We start from the raw sequence: 22233 nt of genomic DNA, 5'->3' as shown, positions 1-22233 counted from the left end.
ATCCACTCATCTATTTATCTTTGAACCTGCCCTTTCTTCTATCCATCCATCCATCCATCCGTCCATCCATCCATCCATCCATCCATCCCCCCCCGCCCCCATTCACCCATCCACCCATCTATCTATCCACCTACCTGCCAATTTTTCTCTCTCCCTCTCTCTCCCACCTTCCTGTCTATTGTTGCTGGGGTAAAGGTCGCTTTGTGCAAAACTTTTTGCTTTGCCCTTTCTGTACATATTATATTTTTATTAAACCTCAACATCATTGGAGTATTCTTGCTAGTTTGCAACAAATTTCTTCATGAAATTCTGATCTTAAAGGCTTACATTTTTGCTAATAAAATGTAATGCACTCTTTATCACCCCACAAAATTTAATATATAATTTCACCAGTATGTCAGTGGCCTGAATTCATTTGTGAATCAGAAGGCATCAAAATTCTTTGCCTGTTTTCTCCCTCCCTCCCTGACTACCAGAATGGGGGCAGAGATGTGTGTGCATAACTCATTTCTTAACAAGCATGAAAATACAGTTTGCTTTTTCAAACTAAAGTAAGCATCCTGACCCGTGTACTTGTATATACTTGCTGTCTACAGTGGTGCCAGACACACAGTGGGTGGATAGTATTAGTTATAATGAAAAGAATGATCGTCCCTGTGGCATAGATGCTGAGAGTGTGATGCAGGGGTGTTCTTTCCTCAAAAGCCCTCAGGAATTCCCCGAGAAGCGCTATACAGCCATAAAGCAGGTGCCTCACACCCCAGGATACATTCACTCAGAAGCTCATGACTAGGGCAAACTGAATACACTGTTTACAGAGAAACACTCCCTCCTTTCTTTTCTCATCTATGCTTTCATTGGGGGTAAACAGTGTTCCTTTATTTTAAAAGTTTGAAGTTCACAAGACTACAAAGGGGGAAGAGAGAAGGAATGAATCATGAAAGATAGCTGTTTCACTTTAAGTTTTCAACATGAAATAAAAAATCCACTAGAAAGGGGGGAAGTTCAGAGCAGAGGAGAGGGGACAGGGCATGGGAAGGGAGAAGGGAGGAAGAGCGGCAGTGCAGGGAGAAAGGAGAAGAGGAAGAGAATGGGAAAGGGAAGAGGGATAAGAGAAGGGGAATATGAAGCTGAGAACTATTCAATTCCCGGGTCAAGGCCACTTTCCAATTTCCTCCATCTTACTCTCTACCCTAGAGGGTGAGCTTACAAGACTGTTATCAGAGCACCCCTCTTCTCTGGCTTCCACTGGGTTTGTCCAATGGGGAGGGTGGGCAAGTGAATGGAAGGAGGAGGGAGAGTAAGGTCAGTGTATTTATTTTCCTTTGGTCTCTTTCTGAAAAGTTGCCTGGGGCTAGGCTGAGTCTCTTGTCTGTAGGTCATCTTTCCTCTCAAAGATCTCTGCTTCCAATTTTTGGTCACTCCTTTGATCCAGCAACTGTAGGCCAGCAGTTGGGAATAGCTCCTCCTCTGTTACTACCACTGGGTTCCTGTTCAATCCCTCACAGTACACCTTTGCTCCCCCAAAACTGTTATAAACAAACACTCTTCCAATGTTCTATCCGGGACTGAGGGAGGAAATGAGCAAAGGTATGAATTCTGTGAAAGATGCTTTGGAGAGTAGGAAGATACTATGGACAAATTGCTCAGTGAACACTGCACACAAATTCTCTGTTGGAGGTTTACAATGTTAATATTTAAAAGTGTTTTGTGGTAAAGAAACCTGTTCAACTACCATTTATATTCAATGGATAGTATAAATATTTGGAGGTATGGGGGACACACTGAGCAAAAGGGTTGACAAAAGTAAAGAGAGCCTAGGGAAGTGAGTGTGATATAAAGGCAGTAAATCTGTGCAGTTTAACCAGTCTTGTGGCTCTGCATGATGTCTTGATAAAGGAAGATGCAGCTAAAACCCCAGTTCCAACACCGATCTGGGGCTACTTGTATAATCTGATTCAGAGTGCTCCAAAGCCTCCTATTATACTTTTGAAGATTTTATAAACTTATGAAAACTGAAGCTAGGGTATTATTATAAATTCCAATTGCCTAAATTCTATAATCTTACTATAATTATAATCTTACATAATTTTACAGACTCTACAGGATTAAACAGAATTGCTCTGGAATAATGGAACATATTTGTTATATTAAAAAAAAAACACCCATCCACAAATCAAATGGGCAACAGCTGTCTGGTCTTTGCAAAGAATTATCTCTTTTGTCATAAGATTAGGAGGTCTGCAGAGGAAAGAAAAGAATTAAGCATCATTATCAGTTAAAGTCACCCAGTAATTCCTGCAATGAAACAGTCTTAACCATATTCAAGAATTATCACGAAAACACTCAGCTTTCTATGTGAATTATTACTGAATTAATATCCACCCCTGGGCTAAGTATGTAAGGATATTTTTTAAAAGTTGCTAATGTAAGGAGATAGGCTACTGATCTCTTAATCTGATCACATCCAGCAAGAGTTATTTGCCCTGGGGTCTGAGCTACATTGTAATAAAATCAAAGGACATAAAAACTGTGGAAGGAACAGTGCTGAAATTGGAGAAGCATCATTATGAATAGCAACAAGTATGGAAATGCATATGTAAGAGGGTAACTAGAGTCAATATAACCACTGTTCTTCCATGATTTAGGATAAATAGATAGTTATGGCTCATCTGCTAAATAATCTACTGGGCAGATATTTATGGATTATTATACAGTATATTATTGAGGATTGGCCTGGTTAAAAACAAATAGAGAGAAGAGCAAATGGCACAGACAGGCGTTTAGTAAGGCCATCATTCGTAATATTTCTCAGGAAAAAATCTCTTTCAGAGATTCCTCAGCATAGCTGATGTGTCATAGAAGGACTCTTCATTTTAGGAGTGCATAAATCCACACAAATTGCTATAATAAGCATTCATCCCATAGCCCTTTTGGCACAAATGCACATCTGGTCTCTGTTTGTAATGAAATCAATTCAAAGCCCCACAGTGCATTAATAATAAAAGTGTTCAACATATTGCAACCAAATAAGCCCTGAAAATTTGAGTCTGCAAGATTCTGTCACACATATGTATACTTTTAACAATGATAAGTGATTAGGTTGCATAACAATTTTCAAATAGCATAAGAATCCAAGGGTAGACTTTTATTTTTGGTAATTATTATTTCCATAGGAAAATTCATATGCATATATGCTAGAAGCTTTTGCTTGTTTGATTTATAATACCTCTTGGACTTTTACACCTATAGTTCACAATATCATAAAAATTTTATTAATAATAAAATTATTGTAAGCAATACTGCCTGGTTTAGAGGAAGTTTATGGATTTGCCTTTTAAACAACAAAATTCTAGATTAGCTCATAGCATATCAAAGGTTGTCATTAAATCTTAAATAAAAATAAAATGGGAGACTACTTCCACATTAATTTAAAAAATCTTAGCTAGTGTGTTTGCAACAATTAGAATCAACAGCACAGGATCTAAGTTTGGCAAAACCTTCCTTGTCAGTGACATGATTTACCTTCTGTGTTATATGGTTGACCCAAGGAGAAGAACAGTTGCTAAGATCCGGTCCTTGGGGATCCCAGATTCCATCAGGAGCCAGACATAGATATGTTGACACTCCTAAAATAATGATAGAAAAGGGGTCTGCTTCAAATATTCAAACCATGTTTCTTACAACGACTTTATATCCAGGTTACGTTTAAATACGAACAAAGGCAAAATTGAGATCGTTAAACTAAGCTAATGCTTATTGAAACACCACATACAGAGCCTGACAAACAACTGACATTGGAAAAATGCAATGGAACAAACAAAAACATTCAATATTTTTAAAGCGCTTGCTGGCAATTACACCAGGTACAGAGAACAATTTTATAAATTAGACAGATGTGGGGCCTGCCTCCATTGGGCTTATTGTGTGGGTTTTCAGAGACAAGGTAGCGACTGAGTCTTAAAGGAGTCAGTCTGCAGGATTTTCAGGAAGACAAGGGATGAAAGGGCACACCAGGTGCCCATGGGAAACTTCAAATGTTTTAAATTGAGGTCTACTGTACAGGGGAGTTGTGTTTAATGGACTCAGCAAGGCAGGCAAAGTCAGATCTTAAACTCTCTGGTCTGCCACCTGTGGGTGCTGGAAAATCAATGAACATTAAGCAGAGGAGAGAAATGAGCTGATGAAGGTTTTAATAGGATAACTGTGGCAGCAGCACAAAGGATGAATTTGAGGGGAAGATGTGAAGGTTTGGGGGCACTATCACAATAATTCAAGTGACAACATGTGTGGGTCTAAATGAGTACAGCAAAGGAGACAAAAAAAGGTTAAAAATAAGGTGTCAGCACTGGGACATTCACCTGGGAGGGCTCCAGAGGCTCCCTTTAAATCTCTCTCCCAATTTTCACAGAACAATAATGACATATTTCAGTCGTGCTTTTAAATAAAGTATTTCACTAACCTTCACAACAAACATCAGAAGTTGGGGGTTGTTATTATTTCTCTTTTAGAAGTGAAGGAGCTGAGGCCCAGAATGAAGGGGACAGTGTTAAAAGACAAGGTTTCAAACTACTGGAATCAAATCAGTTTGATTCCAGTAAACGTCTCTAACCAGAGAAAACGTTAGAACTAAACATTGCACCCTTTCCTAAAGGGAAGAAAGATTTCATAATATCTTTAAATACTTTGCTGAAAAAAAATTACATGTGGGCTTGTGTAAAAGTAAATATTCTTTTTTTTTTTTTAAATATTTTTTTATTTATTTCTAGGAGAGAGAGAGAGAGAGAGACAGCGTGAGCAGGGGAGGGTCAGAGAGAGAGGGAGACACAGACTCTGAAACAGGCTCCAGGCTCTGAGCTGGCAGTCAGCACAGAGCCCGACGCGGGGCTCAAACCCACGAACCGCGAGATCATGACCTAAGCAAAAGTCGGACGCTTATCCGACTAAGCCACCCAGGCGCCCCTAAAAGTAAATATTCTTTTTGGCCTTCCTACCACTTCATATACTATAGAATTCAGAATACTATATCCCCACTGGAATGATTCTAAGACAAACCTCTGTGAAGTAACCAAATCAATACTACCCAAAGACGTAGTCACTATTGTTAGCACAGTGACATCTATTGTGTGTTTTCTTTCTTTACATATTTTATGAAATAAGGCAAATTTTATGTACTGTATCAAGGGTTAGTTTTACGAAGATCAATGTATGCAACAATAAGAAAATCAGGCTATGTCTGCTTAAAAATTGTAAATAATAATATGGTTAACATTGGGGGATGTTACGAGTCACATCAGTAAAAAAGGGGTCATGAGAGAAAAACTATTTATCTCTTTACTGTCTCCTTGAGGAAACAATGGAGCTTGCTCTCTCGAGTGGATATTGAGTAGTGGGAGGCTTGCTCCTGTCTAGGTGAAGAGCCCTTGATTATTAAGGGATGGCTACGATGACTTATGAGAAGGAGAGTCAAACTTCCTCTTCTGTTAAATTTAGGTAGTTTCAACAATCATCTTGTAATGTAAAAGTCCTTGATCCCATTTTCTGCAATCAACAGTTGATGGTTGGTGTCAGTCACGGGAACTAGTCCCCTTCCAGTCCAGTGATTCACTCTGGGCTGAGCAAAAGGGCTGGTCTTCTGGACTAGCCAGGACACGCACAGCCTAACTGCAACTCCACCCAGGTATCTCCCACCACGGGCGTGTGTCTGACCTCATGTGTCTTCCCACCAAATCCTCACTGGTGATTTCTTCAGAACGTATTTTCAAACTCTGAACATACACTCTTTGAAACTGTCATTCAGCTGAGTTAAGAATTCAAGTGAACTAACAAAAATATGTAGTAACATACAAACAAACAAAAAACTAAAGAAAAGTGACCAGAAAAGCAAGCTGAAGAGACAAAATACTCTTAGCTTAGCTCCGTAGGACATGCTTACCTATAGTTCCTGCAGGGCACGGCTGCTTTGCCATCTGTCCTTGACGGGTCTTAAACCACATGATTTCTCGGGCTTCCACGGCTTCACAGCTCTCTTCCAGGGCTGGGATTTGGGATGCTGCTGATGGCAGATGTGTGGTAATGTCGTCAAGCACCTCCACAGCTGGAGATGGGGTGCTGGTACTCCGGTTTCTTCTTCCCGACACTGATGGCGTGGTACTCCTGCCTGGGCTCCAAGTTGTGGTCCGCAGGGTGGTACTGGTGGTGGTACTTCCCATGCCCAGAGGTCCTGTGGTAGAGATTTCTGAAATAAAATTCAAAAGAAAAGACCTACATTGCTTGCTCATCACCTCGTGGTGTCCTCACACTTCAGAAACCATCTTCATTGGACAATTCCAAGAGCCCTCCACATGGGAAAAATAAGCCAGTACCACGGTATCTACGTGGCACTTCAATATGATGATGGCCATCTGACCAGAGCCAAACAAAGGCATGATCATGATTCTACTTAACTCAAATTGCAGAAAACAAAGTTAATAGCATAATTCAACTCTTTAGTATAAACTTCTTAATGTTTCAAGCCTTTATAACAATTAGAGGATTAATATTTACAGCCCTCAGCTTAGAATTTTCAAGCATGGTACATAGAATGGGAGAGAGCTATATATACCAGGATTTTTACATTAAGTATAACATTAGTTTCTAAAGGTGAAGCAATTAGGGGAAAGAGATCAGAAAAAAAGGGCATAAATATTTAAAGTGCTCTCAAGCTAAAAGGTAAACGAAGATTCTGAGTATAGTCTCTTTAACATAAAGTAGCTTGATGATCTACCCGATGCTCTTGGACTGACCCATCTTAACAAAACTTTCAAACTTGACATTTACTAATGTAAAGTATAAGTAGTTTCCAATCAGTTGTACCATTAATTATTTTCTAACTAGATTTGTTAAAATAGGGAAATGCATTCCAAATTCCAAATAAAACTGGTAAGGTTCCTTGACCAGATGTTAATAGGTTATTAACCCTATCAAGTATTCAAAGGAATGTTCTAACAATACGATGGAAATAATCACTGCAGAGAATCATCTTTCTGGGAAAATATATTCACATTTCCATCATAGGAATGCAAGAGTACGCCAGTCCCCCACGTACACACATTGCATTCCTAACTGCAAGGTTAGAAACTACTCTTAACCTTTACTAGCAATAAACCTAGAGGCACTGGCTCTAATCAGATTCAAAGTAGCTCAGATTTATGGAACTCAGGAAGTCCTGTGCTCAGACTCCAGATTATTGTCATTCACTGTCTAGTTTCTTCAACATGTTATTAATTTAACTCTGCTGTCCCAGAAGAGATGCCACATTCATCACAGTGTATTTGGTATCTATAAAGCTTCCCCAAACAAGATAGAGATGGCAGTGGGAAGGGGGTATGGATTTTCTGATCATTTAATCACTGAAATTGTAGCATTTTTCTGAAGTGATGCTATTTTTCTAGCTGTCTTCTTGCTTGTTCAGTTACTTTCTTTTCAGCTTTCTTCCCTTCTCTTGTGTGTTCTCTCTCTATGTGAATGTAATGTTCATAACTTCATTGACTCAAAGTTCATACAGGAAGAGAAGGTATCTTTTTTCCTCTGCTTCCATTTACACCCTATATTATGCAAACTGCCAAGTCTTATTGATTCTATTTCATTTTTTTACTTTCCTCTCTCTCCAGTCACCACTGTCTGCATTCACCCCACCATCATCAATGGATGAATACAACAGCCTTTTAACCATTTTACCAGTGCAAGCAATACCAGAACAGAATGGCAATACTAGTATTTCAGTATCTATTTTTGCAAATTCAAAATTCAGAACTCATAAAATAAACTCAGCACTACAATTTAACACAATTCAAATATAAAATTTATCAACATAATAAAATTAAATATTATTTAACATTAAATTAAAATAAGCTAATATTGCATTTAAACAATATTGTTCTCAATAATATGAAGTATTAGCCCTAAAAACATGTGTCAATGGAGTCATGGCTGGGATACAACTTTTACTACTTGATAGAATAGTAAGGCAATAGTTAAAAGTTAACTCCAAGTATTTTTTCTGGCTCCTTCAATTTAAATAATGCCATGTCTTATTTGTAGTTTCTTGAGAATTATATAGATAGTCCAGAATAAACTTTTTTTTATTTAGATATTTTAATTAGCATACAATGCCCTATGAAGGAATAGATATGTTTTGCAAAAATTTTGGCACTGATGAAACTGCATAATCCCCCATCCAGTGAAAAGACCAACCAGCCTGTTGTCTCAATCACAAATCAGAGGCAAGGAGCGATGACATATTATCACAGGATGCTTGTCTGCTGTGACTCTGGACTTGCCAATTTTTAATAGATTTGTCCTCTCACATAGATTTAATATATACATCCTATTCAAATTACCGGAATTTCAGATTTTTAAAGACAACAGTATCACACCAAAATGTATTTAACAATAGCAGAGTATAATGGAAATCAATGTTCATTATTTTTTTCTCTACACTTACCCCATTGAAATAATTCTCTACCTTTTGCCAGAGGCATCTTGTAGGGTGTAAACTGAAATATGCTACTTTCCAGATTAAAATCCCTTAAATCATTTCTGTGTGACATCTAAACACAGGTTGGACTCCTTTTCTTTGTGCCTAAAGCCCTTCATGAGTTTATTTCTCTAGCTCATTTGTAATGCTTCTTCATCCTTCAGCTCTACTATTTAACCATACAAAATTACCAGTAATTTCCCAACAGCACCCTGTTCTTTTGCCTCAGGGCTTCTGCACATGCTGTAGTGTTCCTGTGCCCACTTCCACCTGGCTAATTTCTGTTTAGCCTTTGGGGATTGCTTGGATGCCATCTCCACCAAAGACCTTTTCAAAGAACCAACATGGGGTTATATACTAATATGCTTTATGCATGATTATTTCCTCAGCTTTTAGCTTTTTTCTAACCTAAAATAAATTAGATCTTAGTCAAAATAGATGAACATCAGGGATAGGTCAAAAGAGGCAGTGAAGGGTCCAGTTACAAAATACCACATAAGAAAGGAAAAAGATAAATAGAGGGAAATAACAAATGGGATTATTAAGAATCCTTACAGTTGATAGGCTAAAAAATTATTTTAGAAATACTTTTTAATGCTATCATTTAAAAAATTACCAGATAACTCAAAACGAAAAGAACTCCTCTTCACCAAATTGACTCCTATCTCAGAACATTCATATTTAAATGAATACACTCTTGCAAAACAATGATACCAAAAAAAGGGATTTTTCAAAAGTTTGATTTGTTATGCAATACATCGCAAGGACTTAGTTTAATACAGACATACTAATGTTCAGGATCAATATAGAACTTATTTTCTTGGAATTGTGCTGCAGAGAGATGTATACGAGTAGGGCCATTTCATATCATTTGACTTTTAGCAGAATAAGAGTCAGATTTAAAGGCTGTTCCTGATTCCCCATCCCTTCTATCCATTTACTGCCATGTAAGACTCTCAAGAGCTTTGTTCAATGCCAGTTTTTGGCAGAGTAAGTACTAGTGATATACATGTTGTCACCAGGGCCCAAGAAAGAACCTGTCCTACTGCTAGATACTGTAAAAAAAAGATGTAGATTCACTGAAGAGCCATAGCAACACACTTTGGCCAACTTCCAGCCCATACCATAAGACACAGGAGTTTGTATTTTTCCATCTTCCAGTAAGGAAGAAATGATATGACACTTTTTCACTATATTCTGTTTTTGAGCCTTACCTGATAATATAGCTAGTTTAATAAAACTATGTTATTAAGTGCCTCATGTGATTGTGTATCAGGGAAAGGTTAAAAGAATATAAAAGAAAATAAGTTCAAGTGACTATTAGCATATAACACTTTATCAAGCCTGGGTAATTTTCCTTACTATTTTGTCATTGTTGCTGTGCTCATTGTATTTACGTAGCTTAGTATTTTCATAAAAGTAACTAAACAAAACTCACATTAATAATTTCCCTCCTAATTATCCTATTTCCAGAGGAAAGTTTCAATTCTCCTGTTTACTTAAATATATTGCCCGTGGTTTATTTCATTCTTACATTTTGGTTTATTTTGTTAATTTATGTTTCCTTCAATTGCCTTGAAAAAGAATAAATATTATTTTGAATATTACTACAGGTTATAGTTTGTGGTGTATACCAATAGAAAACAGAAAAATAAGCAACATTTGTATAGTGCTTTACATTTTTCAATGTTTTTCTTTATCTCTATTATTTCACTGAATTCATTGCAGAATAACTGTAACTATGAATTCCTTATCTTACAAATGAGAAAATAAACATGGCTCAAATGGTAAGTGAATCATAATTATACATATAGAAAGTAAATCAGTGTCCTCTAACTTCTCCATGTTTTTATAATAAGCTATCAAAATGACATTCTGAATTGTTTCATGCATTCAACAACCATGAGTCTACCATATGCTTTAAGAAGAGACTTCAGTAAATACAATGATTCTTAAAAAAAATTACTATGCTTGATCACAAATCATATTTATTATTTGGGATGGACATTGTTAATTTTTTCCTCAAAAGTCATATATTGAAGCCTTAGCTTACCCATAAGTACATTTGGAGATAGAGCCTTTAAAAAAGATAATTACAGTTCAATGAGGTCATAAGTGTGGGACCCTAATCCAAAAGCATTGTTGTCCTTAAATGTAGAGGAAGAGATACTAGGGACAGACTCTCACAGAATAAAGGCCATGTGAGAAGGCAGCCATCTCCAAAGCAAGGTGTAAGACCTTAGGGAAACCAACTTACCAGCACCTTGATCCCAGACATTTAATTGCCAGAACTATGAGGAGATGAATTTCTGTTGTTTAAGTCACCCAGTCTATGATATTTTGTTATGGCAGCCCTAGCAGAGTAATATAGGCACCTTCTAAAAACTGTAAAATTTAAAACAGAATATTAAATTTCACAGTAGAAGAAATGTTTACCTCTACTCATAAAGTGCATGAGCTCTCTTACTGATTTTCCTTCATATGTTCCTTTCTTCTCTAAGATATGTATCCCCCTTCATGGTTTTCCCTTTACTAATCCTCTGTGTTAACTTCATTCCAACATATAACTTTCAGCTAACTACAGGAACATTTCCTTCTCCCCACCCTCCAAGTATTTATTTAAATCCAAGGTGAGTTATTGAAGAAATCTTCCCAAGGGTTTGTTAGAGGAAATAAGAAAACTAAAACTATAACAATACTCCGAGTGGTTTTTGGTTATTGTGTAGTGCTCTGGGTAGAAAGAAATTCTGCCTGGTCCCCATATGGATATCAGTTGGTGGTAGCTGATTGGATTACACCTAGTTTTTAAAAAGAAACATCTATTTTATCTGTCATGAAATTATCCAATTATCTTCAGAATCCATTCATAATAGTTGGCTCAATGGCCTCCTAAGATAGTGAAATTCAAGGAGTGCCTGGGTGGCTCAGTCGGTTAAGCGTCTGACTTCAGCTCAGGTCATGATCTCATGGTTTGTGGGTTTGAGCCCCACATCGGGCTCTGTGCTGACAGCCAGCTCAGAGCCTAGAGCCTGTCTTTGGATTCTGTGTCTCCCTTTCTCTCTGACCCTCCCCTGCTCATGCTGTCTCTATCTCTCCCTCAGAAATAAATAAAACATTAGGAAAAAAAGAACCAGAAAAAAAAAGGTAGTAAAATTCCACAAATTATCAGCCATGTGAAGGAATATTTATTTTTGTAATTTAATCTATTTACATTTTCTGATTTTCTCATAGCATATCATTCTTATTGCAAATAGAGGAAAATATCTATTCTAATTAAATATGGATTTGTAATGGACTTATTGTGTAAATAATAAGCTAAAATACGGGATTTAGGGGCATCTTCCTAAAATTAGCGGCTACATATTGAGCCCTATCATGCCAAGAACTATGTTGTATGTTTTATATGTGTTCTGATTTAGTGCTCCTAACAATCTTTGGGTAGATATATTTATCTTAATTTCAGAGATGAAAGAAGTCAAATTAAGTAATTCTCCCAAGCTTATATAACTGTCAAGTGATAGAGCCAGGAGTTAGTCCATCAAAGTCCAAACCAAGTCCATCAAAATCCTTCCCTTTTCATTTGAACTGTGGTGGTGTTAACAACATAGACAAAATTTAATAACAGAAATACATATGTAAAAATTTGTAATGAATTTGGAAATTAACTTGTCCCAAACACTACTTACACGTACCTTTCTTGGTATTGCTATGGTTCAGACCTCTTGGGTACTTATTGAACTCTTATTATTGGATCAGACACTATTCTGAGCACTTTATAGGAATTGGGCCATTTAATTCTGACAATAAATCTGTGAGGAGGTACTATTAAATACTTTCATTTTACATATGATGAAACTGAAGCACCGACAGATTCTATAATTTTTCAAAGGTTAAAAGCTCATAAGTAGAAGAACAGAAAAGCAACTGAGGCATGGTTACAGAGACCTTACTCTTAACCATACTATCCTGGAGGGAACACTGAGAGCCTAAACTTGATCCACTAAGAAAGCAGCCTGCCCTCTCTGTTAAGAGTAGAGGAGGTAGTCATCTTTGAGCTAATTTCTTTCTGTTTATACCATTTCTAATTCTCCTAAAGATTCAGGATTGGCTGAGAAAAAAACTGTAGAATCCCCCAAATGTAATACATTGTTCAGCATCCAGGTAGATTGATAAACAAGCAGCAAACAATAATGTGAAATAATAGTTGGCTTTCTTTGAGCATATATTATATACCAGGCAGTGTGCTAATGCTCTATATGCATAATTGAGGCACAGAGAGGTTATGTGAATTTCCTATCTTCACATAATCCATAAGTGATAAAGCCAGAATTTAAATACAGATAGATTCACTCTCAAACCTTTGTGTATCTATGTTATCTGACAGAGGATTAAAGTCCTTTATAAAAAAAGTATTATGTATGGCATATATTATGTGCCTGTAAGAGGGTTCAGTTCTAGGAATTACAAGATTAATTCATTCCATACACATTCATTAATCAACCATCATGTTATAGTAGTTGTATTGAGAATACAATGTTGGATATAGTTAGCATGTTCCTTGCCCTCATCATGCTCTCTCTAAGAGGCTTTACAGGAAAAGCTACTGAAGAAATAGGAAATAGAAAGAAAAGAAATATACTATGTTTTTCATTTGGTATATGCTTAGTAGAATTTCTCTTATATTACACATTGTGCTGAGCATCAAAGATTCAGAAGCAAAGAGTACCACCCTCAAGAAGATTTTAATATACTGTATTTTGTTGAGTGTACAACATCATCAATTATTCTTTGTGCCACTTACAAAAAAAAAATCTTTGCTAGTTAACCTCTGACATGTCTTCAATTGTTAGGTGCATTCCAACTTATGAAATATTAAAAGGTGACATCATGAAAATCTTAAAGTTGGCAAAACACTATAATAGCAGAAATGTCTTCTTTTAACAAAATACTCAATCATTTAAGAGAGATGTGACTTTGAACAAATTATAATAGTCTCTAATGCCTTAGTTTTTATTTCACTAGATGGAGATAATATATATATAATATATATTATATATATACTTATTTGAGAANTTGAGAAAAAAATGGCAATATGGATTTAAAGTACTTAGCAAAGTAAATGACAGAATAATACATTAATAAATATTTATTATCAGTAATAATATTATTATTATTTATCCCTTGCTTCAACCAAAAATTACTGATTGCTTACTATGTGCCAAGTGCTATTCTAAATGCTGGAGATATAGAAGTAGACAATAAAAACAACAAAAAGTAAAAATCTCTGTCCTCATAAAGCTTATATTTTAGGAGGGATAAATAATAAATAGGACAAAAAGTTAAAATATACAGTATATTATATTAAAAAGTACCAAGGATAAAAAGAACAGACAAAGCAGGGAAAAGTAATAGAAAGTGCTGGGAGAAGGCAATTTCAATTTTTAATAGGGTGTCAGGCATGGCCTTGTTGCTAACGTGACAAGTGGTGGACTGAGAGACAAGAATAATGGAGAGCCTTCCAGATACAGAAGCCAGCCTCTGTAAAGGCACAGTGAGGTGGCCAGTGTGGCTGGAGGAGGGAAAACTACTGTGAAATGAGACCAGAGAGGTGGTGGGGACTGTAGCACATAGGAGTTTATAGGTATGGTGAGGACTTTGGTATTTATCTGCTGTGGAAAGTCACTGGAAGGCTCTGAGCAGAGCAGAGGCATGATCTGACTTAGGTTTGCTTGGACTGCTGTGGTTAACAGTGACTAAATGGGCAAAGAGCAGAAGTAGAAAGAACAAGTGTTTATAAGGCCATACATCTGAGGTGCTGGTGGTGATGACAATGACTAGCATGCTGTCAAATCCACATATACCCACAAGAGCATGGGGTTTGACAGAGGAGGTGATGGCTTTGGGGTCTGGATACTACAATCCTCAATGACACATAGTAGGCCTTTAATAATTGTTGATTGAATTGAACTGGTTTAACAAAATGAGAGTTAGTTCTTCTCATGTAAATTCTTCTTGAACTCCATTCAATTATTCTCATTTATTTAAACTTAAAACAACCACATAAACATTGATTTCATACTGTATGAAATTAGTCCTGAGGGCTCCTGAGTTATAATCAACAGAAGCATCTTGGTATGCTCATTACTCTAAAACTTCCAGAAGTTTTAATTTATGAGAATATTAAGTAAATTCTGGTGAGGACAAAAGCATGCAAAGAAACTGGGGAAATCAATTCAAGTGGGTTTGAGTTTACTGATTTCTCGACAACCAGTAAAACATTCAAGAAGAGGAAGTAGTTGAATTGCTGTTAGGATTTAGAATAATTCCTTACTTCTAGCCTCAATATTATGTTTTATTCCCCTAGATTTGACATCATTATTATCCAGTTACTGGAGTTATTACCCAAGATTTACAATGACATATGTTTTATTATTAACTTGTGAATTGTAGTTTACCTACAAAGATAAAGCAATACTGAAATAGAAGGGTTATGCATGACTTATTTATAAGTATAAAGTTAAAATAAATTCAAGAAAAACAAAATTATCCTCTGTATTTGGAAATGAAATATTCAAGTGAACAGGGAAGAAAGGTTCATCATTTAATCTTCAATTTTTTTTTTTTAAGGAATGCAATTTTAGTTACTTTGATCTATTGCAGATGCTTGAAAAATACATACGTCCTTGTCCTCGTTATATATGCACAAGTTTCTAAGAAACTGATAAAATGTAAGTCTCTATTACAGGATAGCTACTGTTCTTGGTTATTTGTTTGTTGTTTATGTTTAGACTCTGGGGAAAAAAGGATATTATATTGCTTTTTAAGTACCTTGAAATATTTCTTAACCCCCCTCTCCAAAACTCTAGCATTGATTTTTTGTATCTAACCTGAGAGTGACATGAATAGCAGCTCCAACCAGGGGCTAGAACAGGCATACTAGTTTGCATAACATATGGTCTCTCTCTTCAAGGAGTTACAGGCTGAGCAATCTAATTTTATCATAAGTTGGAGAAAGTCAGAGGGTGGGTCTTCACCATGAGCATCATCTCTCTCACACTGGTGAGTCCAGTAAACATTTAATTTTTCCGGTAATTTAAATAATAAAAAGGAAGGCCGCTGTGTAATTGGGATACAAATGGTTAATTTCAAATGCAACCACAGCCCTATTGGATGGCTTTCTAAATGACTTAATTAGATTAAAGACTTGTTATATAAATTAAGTCTATAAGCCAAAATCACATTTAAACTCTACAATTCTTCCTGAATACAGGGAAATTTGACATTCTATTTTGTTTCTCAGCAAGTATACTACTTGGGATACATTAAGTACTCAATCATGCATGTTAGGTGAGTGAGAATATGTATTTATGCTCTATTTAGAAAAATATTTTCTGAAGATCTATGTATACTACTGTATCTCAATTACATTGACATTTTGATAAAGATGGATTAAATAATTAGATCATCCACTCCAGATTACATTTTTTAAGATGTGATATACAACAGCTTTAAAGTTTCACGTACACAATATTCAAAGGCCAAACTACAACTGTCAGAAATTATAGACCTAGACTCTCAAGAAATTAAAAATTTTAAATAGATGCTATTAATTTATAATTACTTCTATTTAAAATAAATGTGGTTTAGGGGTGCCTGGGTGGCTCAGTCGGTTAAGCGTCAAATTTGGCTCAGGTCATGATCTCGTGGTTCATGAGTTCGAGTCCCCACATCAGGCTCTGTGTTGACAGCTCAGAGCCTGGAGGCTGCTTCCAATTCCGTGTCTCTCTCTCTCTCTGCCCCTTCCCTACTCACACTCTGTCTCTTGGTCCCTTTCTCAAAAATAAATAATCATTAAAAATTTAAAAAAATAAATTAACTGTGTTTAAAAAAAAGTCAATAGACTCAAAATGCAGTCACTTGTGCTATGTCCCAAGTGAGCAAACTTGACCTAATTGCAGTGTCAGCCTCTTCCACGAGGCTATAACAGTTAGTCTGGAATTACTTGGTCAGCACTAATGACTAATCTGCCTGATAGACCCTTTCTGTTCCGCACAGGAAGGTCATCTTGCCTAAAACATTCCACTAGAAATTTCCTTTTCCTTCTCCCTTCTGTCTTCAAAAACCTTCTATTTTGTATAGCTTCTTGCTAGATGCTGTGCTGGCCAACTCTTGAATCATTGAATAAAACCAGTTAGATCTTCAAGTTAACTCCGTTGAATTTTGCTTTTTTACAAAGGAAAGGGTACAAATAGTCTGTGTTGAACTGAGAACTGGGTGGCTGAGTGATTAGGCCAAGGTATTTTCTGTTATAGACTGAGGAATAGAATTCAGGGCATCCAAGGCAAATGTCAACAAGATCAGCTTCTCCTCACTCATTTATGCAACAAGCAATTTATTTTCTTTCAACTGTCATGCCAACCATGCCTACCCATCACCTTCCCAATTAACAGAGTAATAAAAACCTCCCCATTTTGCTTTCTCTTGGTTATTATTATTATTATTATTTAAGAGGATGGAGTCGTGTAGTGACAAGTAGGTCAGAGAAGCAAATTGCTTAGGGGAATTCTCGCCACAGGATGATGATTCTCATATTTTTCTATTAAAAACTAAAATATATATATACATATATATATATGCACAAATACATGCACATCATACATAATTCCAAACTGCTAAAGAAAATAAGTAAATAAAGTGGATACTGATTATACTGGGTTTTTCTACTCCAAAAGAATTATGTTCATTTTCAGAGATCTATGAAGAAACCTCAAAAGCTTCATAAAACAGTGCATTTACTGCATTAGTATTACAGTAAAATACAGTGAGGTATCCTGGAAAAAACATTGATTTTTAGGTTCAAATATTAGGTCATCATCACTAGGTTACTTGTTATTTGGCTTTGGGCAAATTAATTCTCCAGAAAGTCAAAATTTCCTTATTGTTAGCAATGTGGATCCCTTTGATAATACTGACACAGGATAGACCTTCAGTAATAATATAACATTATTATAATCAAATTCAGGTTATCCTGATATGCCATCAACTTTCTTTCAGGAGAATTATAAACAGCAATCTAACTTATGAAGGTGAAGTACTTTTTGCATGTCTATAACGAGGACAGAAGATAGACCAGCCTGAAATAAAATCAAGTTTATCTTTTTCACCTCAATCTCTGAATGACATTTAAAACCCTAGTAGTAATTTACCACCCACTTTATCCAAACCAGCTTTGGAAAAGACAACTGAGTCAGTTAGTTGCCCTCCAATGGGAAATTATTTTTTTAAGACAAAAAATAATATAAAGAAGAAATATTTCAAAATCATGTGCCTGCTCTGTGGTATTTCAAATGTCAGATTTGGGAGCATACAGGATATTTCAAAAACACTTTAAAAACTTAGTATTTATCTTTGAAAGTAAAATGGGGGGGTTGAAAGAAAAGGACCATTTAAAATCGATATTGGAATATATCATATGAATACAATCAAGCTATTGTGGATTCAAAATTGTAGACGGTCCACATAATTTAGGAGTCAACAAGTGATAAAATTCTGTCTGTAGACTGATCTCTTGAAAACACAACCTGATCTTTACGTAGAAGAATGTCAAAAATTTGTGTAACACTCTCTGCAGGCCAAGTAGCCCAAAGACTCAATGAAGACAGATTATTGTATTTCGCTTGCAACAATCCTCAATGACTTGAACAGCATGTGACACAGAGGAGGGGCTCAATTAGTATTTGTCCAATAAATGCACTTTATCATCAACTGCCTTGATTCACTGCAAAATATTCATAATAGAATTTGTAAATTTGATCACTGATGTGCTGAGCACATTGCTTTCCTTATTCTTCATCACCATTCCCGTTCTTTGAAAAGCCTGTTCTATTATAATAGTCTTTAAAATGAAACTTTTTATTTGAAGTAAGTATAGACTCATAGGAAGTAGCAAAAAATAGTAAGAACAACCCTTTCCTTCAGCTTCCCTCAATGACAGGATTTTATATAGCTACAGGATAATATCAAAGCCAGGAAATGGGCATTGGTACATGACGGTACCGGTCCGACTACAGACAGACTCTATATATATTGTCTTCACTTGCATTCATTTATGTGTGCATGCTTATGTTCCACGAGATTTTGTATAACCAGTGTCACATTCAAGAAGCAGAACTATTCCATCACACAAAAGAGTTGCCTTGTGCCAACTCCTTGTATTCAAATCCGCCCCCACCCTCCCCATAACTCTCTCCTGGCAACCACTTATCTATTCTCCATCTCTATAGTTTCATTCTTTCAAGAATGTTACATAAATAGAATCATAAGCATGAAACCTTTTGAGATTGACTTTTTTTACTAAGCATAATGTTCTTGAGGGCCACCCAGGTAGTTGCAGCTCTCAGTAGTGAAGTCATCTCCCTGCATCATCAAATAAATACCTATAATCTATCTTTCACCTTCTACCTGGGGTGATCTTTGAAAAATGCAAATCTGATGTTGTTGCTCTTTAAAAGCTCCCAACTGATCTTACTATATAGTCAAAATCTTTAAATATGTCCTAAAAAGCCCACTAATCCCCACCTTGCCTATCTCTCCGGTCTCCACTTAAGCTTCCCTGCCTTTGGTCTCTCTCTTCTAACTATCCTGGATTTATTTCCTGTGTCCTCAGAAAGGCCCTTTCTCATCTTCAGTGATGTGAATGTGTCTTTCTGGAACACTCTGTTCTCAGTTTTAGCTATTCTTCCGTCCCGTCTCCCACTCCCTTTACTTGGTTATATCACTAGTCCTTTTGAGATCTGATTTTAAGTAATTGTAAGCAGAAATGGGAAATAACCAATGAAGTTGTTATTTTTGGATTTCTCATACTGTATTCCACATATGTGCATTATTTTTAGGATATAAATTCACAACAAGAACTTAAGATTGCATTTTTTCTGGGAGTGATCAATTTATTACACCACTAGCTACATAGAGTCACATGAAGAGACATCTGCCTGTAGGTATTAGCTCCTGTACATTCTAGCTGTGACACTTTGGGTAAATCTCTAACCAGGATGATCATTAGTTCTCTTTGAAAAATTGGGCAAAGTTCCACCTCACACCAGTCAGAGTGGCTAAAATGAGCAAATCAGAGAACTCTAGATGCTGGCGAGGATGTGGAGAAACGGGAACCCTCCTGCACTGTTGGTGGGAATGTAAACTGGTACAGCCCCTCTGGAAAACAGTGTGGAGGTTCCTCAGGAAACTAACAATAGAACTCCCCTAGGACCCAGCAATAGCACTGCTAGGAATTTACCCAAGGGATACAGAAATGCTGAGGCATAGGAGCACATGTACCCCAATGTTCATAGCAGCACTCTCCACAATAGCTAAAACATGGAAAGAGCCTAAGTGTCCATCAACAGATGAATGGATCAAGAAGATGTGGTTTATCTATACCATGGAATACTACATGGCAATGAGAAACAATGAAATCTGGCCATGTGTAGCAACATGGATGGACCTTGAGGGTGTTATGCTGAGCGAAATAAGTCAGGCAGAGAAGGACAAATATCATATGTTTGCACGTATAGGAGGATTAGGAGGAACTTGACAGAGGAACAAGGGGGAGAAGAAGGGCGGAAATGGTGGGGGAAAGGGAGAGAAGCAAACCATGAGAGACTCTTGAATGCTGACAAAAACTGAGGACTGATGGATGTGGGGGGAGGGGGGGATGGGCATGGAGGAGGACACTTGTCACTTGTGGGGATGAGCACTGAGTGTTATGTGGAAACTAATTTGACAATAAACTATTTGTAAAAAAAAAAAAATTGGGCAAAGTAGACTTATGAATGATAATGCAATATGCAATATTTCACATCCAATATAGTTCTGGCACATAATAGGTGCTTAATAAATATTTTGTGTACTTGTGAATATCCATACAAGGTAAGCAAATGATGTGAACATAAAAAGAAGTTATATGAAGGAAACAAAAGGTCTATTTGACTGTATAATTTCCACATACCCTAAAATTATGCGTTATGAATACAAATGATATAAAATAAAAATTCTCAGTTCTCCTATGAAAAGCAAAAAGCACACTTGGTACCTATAATACTACAACTTTATCAATCATCGTGTATATATTAAATACCCCAGAATATGTCTTATAGTATATCTAATACAATAAATAGTATCTGAAAAGAACTATAGTTATTTGTACATTTTAAGATGACGCAAATGGATAAAAGATTCAATGTAATCATAAAATTCTTATTCATTAATACTTGCACCTCACTGCTTACAATGAATCTCTTTAATACTATAATCTTTGTAGTGTTACACTCTCATCACTAAAATTAATTTCCAATAATATAGATATTGATCCGGTTGAAAGACAAAATGAAATATAGCTGCATACAAAGAGTAAAGATGCAGCACACATTTAAAGCAAAAGTAAACAGAAAATGTTCTTCAGAAAGTGTCCAGTAAACAAAGTTCATTACAACATATTTATTATAACAAGATAAATTTAATTTATGGTAGGAGGGATTCAATACCTATTTTTGTGACATGTAACTCACAGTACTTTCAGTTATTAGTTATTCGAGTTACCCTATTTACAATGATATATTTTTTCTTATTTTTATTTTTTTACAGTTATGTATTTTAAACACAGAAGGATCTTCACGAATCACTAGCAGTGACCCAAGATGGTCTTTATGTTCCCCAAATCCACCACCACCAGCCACCAAATAACGTGAAGATTCTTAATGCAGAGAAAGAAAATGAAATGGAGAGGTGGTAAGATAAAAGTGACAAAATAAAGGTCTACAGAAGGCACAAATAAACTAGGCAATTTTGTGAGTTGATTATAGAAAGAGCACTTTGATTATTACAAATATTCTACACATGTGAAGGAAGTAGCAGTGACAGTCACTATGTGACAGTCATCTGTGGTCTCCTTTCTAGTTCCCTGAATGAAAATATGTGTATTTTACCATCAAGTATTTTACATTTACCCAATTAACTTTTAATGGATAGCAACATTTTTTTAAATTGTCAAGTTAATTAACATACTGTGTAGTCTTGGCTTCGGGGGTAGATTCCTGTGATTCATCACTTACATACAACACCCAGTGCTCATCCCAAGAGTCTTCTTTAATGCCTATCACCCATTTTCCCCCAACCCCCTTAACCACCTACCCCCATCAACCCTCAGTTTGTTCTCTGTACTTAAGAGTTTCTTATGGTTTGTTTCCCCCTCTGTTTGTATCTTATTTTTCCTTTCCATCCCCTATGGTCATCTGTTAAGTTTTTCAAATTCCACATATGAGTGAACTCATACGATATCTGTCTTTCTTTCACTGACTTATTCCACTTAGCATAATACCCTCCAGATTTATCCACGTTGTTGCAAGTGGCAAGATTTCATTTTTTTCATCACCAAGTAGTATTCCATTGCATATATATACTACATCTTCTCTATCCATTCATCAGTTGAGGGACATTTGGGCTCTTTCCATACTTTAGCTACGTTGATAGTGCTGCTATAAACATTGGGTGCATGTGCCCCTTCGAATCAGCTCTCCTGTATCCTTTGGATAAACTCCTAGTAGTGCTATTACTGGGTTGTAGGGTAGTTCCATTTTTAATGTTCTGAGAAGCCTCCACACTGTTTTCCAGAGTGGCTGCACGAGTTTGCATTCCTATCAACAGTGCAAGAGGGTTCCCCT

The 22233-nt window shown here is 36.3% G+C and overlaps 1 protein-coding gene across 1 annotated transcript in view; it reads right to left on the bottom strand.

Moving 5' to 3' along the window:
* ADGRL3 (adhesion G protein-coupled receptor L3) overlaps positions 1-22233 on the bottom strand; it is a 517257-nt gene that overhangs the window by 149459 nt on the left and 345565 nt on the right. Inside the window, exons 7-8 of the mRNA XM_077746215.1 lie at positions 5936-6238; positions 3526-3629 (exon numbers count right to left, since the gene is read on the bottom strand). Coding sequence (XP_077602341.1) covers positions 3526-3629; positions 5936-6238 — 407 coding nt within the window. The remainder of the gene's footprint in view (positions 1-3525; positions 3630-5935; positions 6239-22233) is intronic.

Source organism: Crocuta crocuta, unplaced genomic scaffold, assembly GCF_008692635.1.
Source record: "Crocuta crocuta isolate KB4526 unplaced genomic scaffold, BGI_CrCroc_1.0 scaffold566, whole genome shotgun sequence".
In the NCBI taxonomy this organism is placed as follows: Eukaryota; Metazoa; Chordata; class Mammalia; order Carnivora; family Hyaenidae; genus Crocuta; species Crocuta crocuta.
Note: the sequence above shows the minus strand (reverse complement) of the source record. Positions and strands in the feature narration are given on the sequence as shown.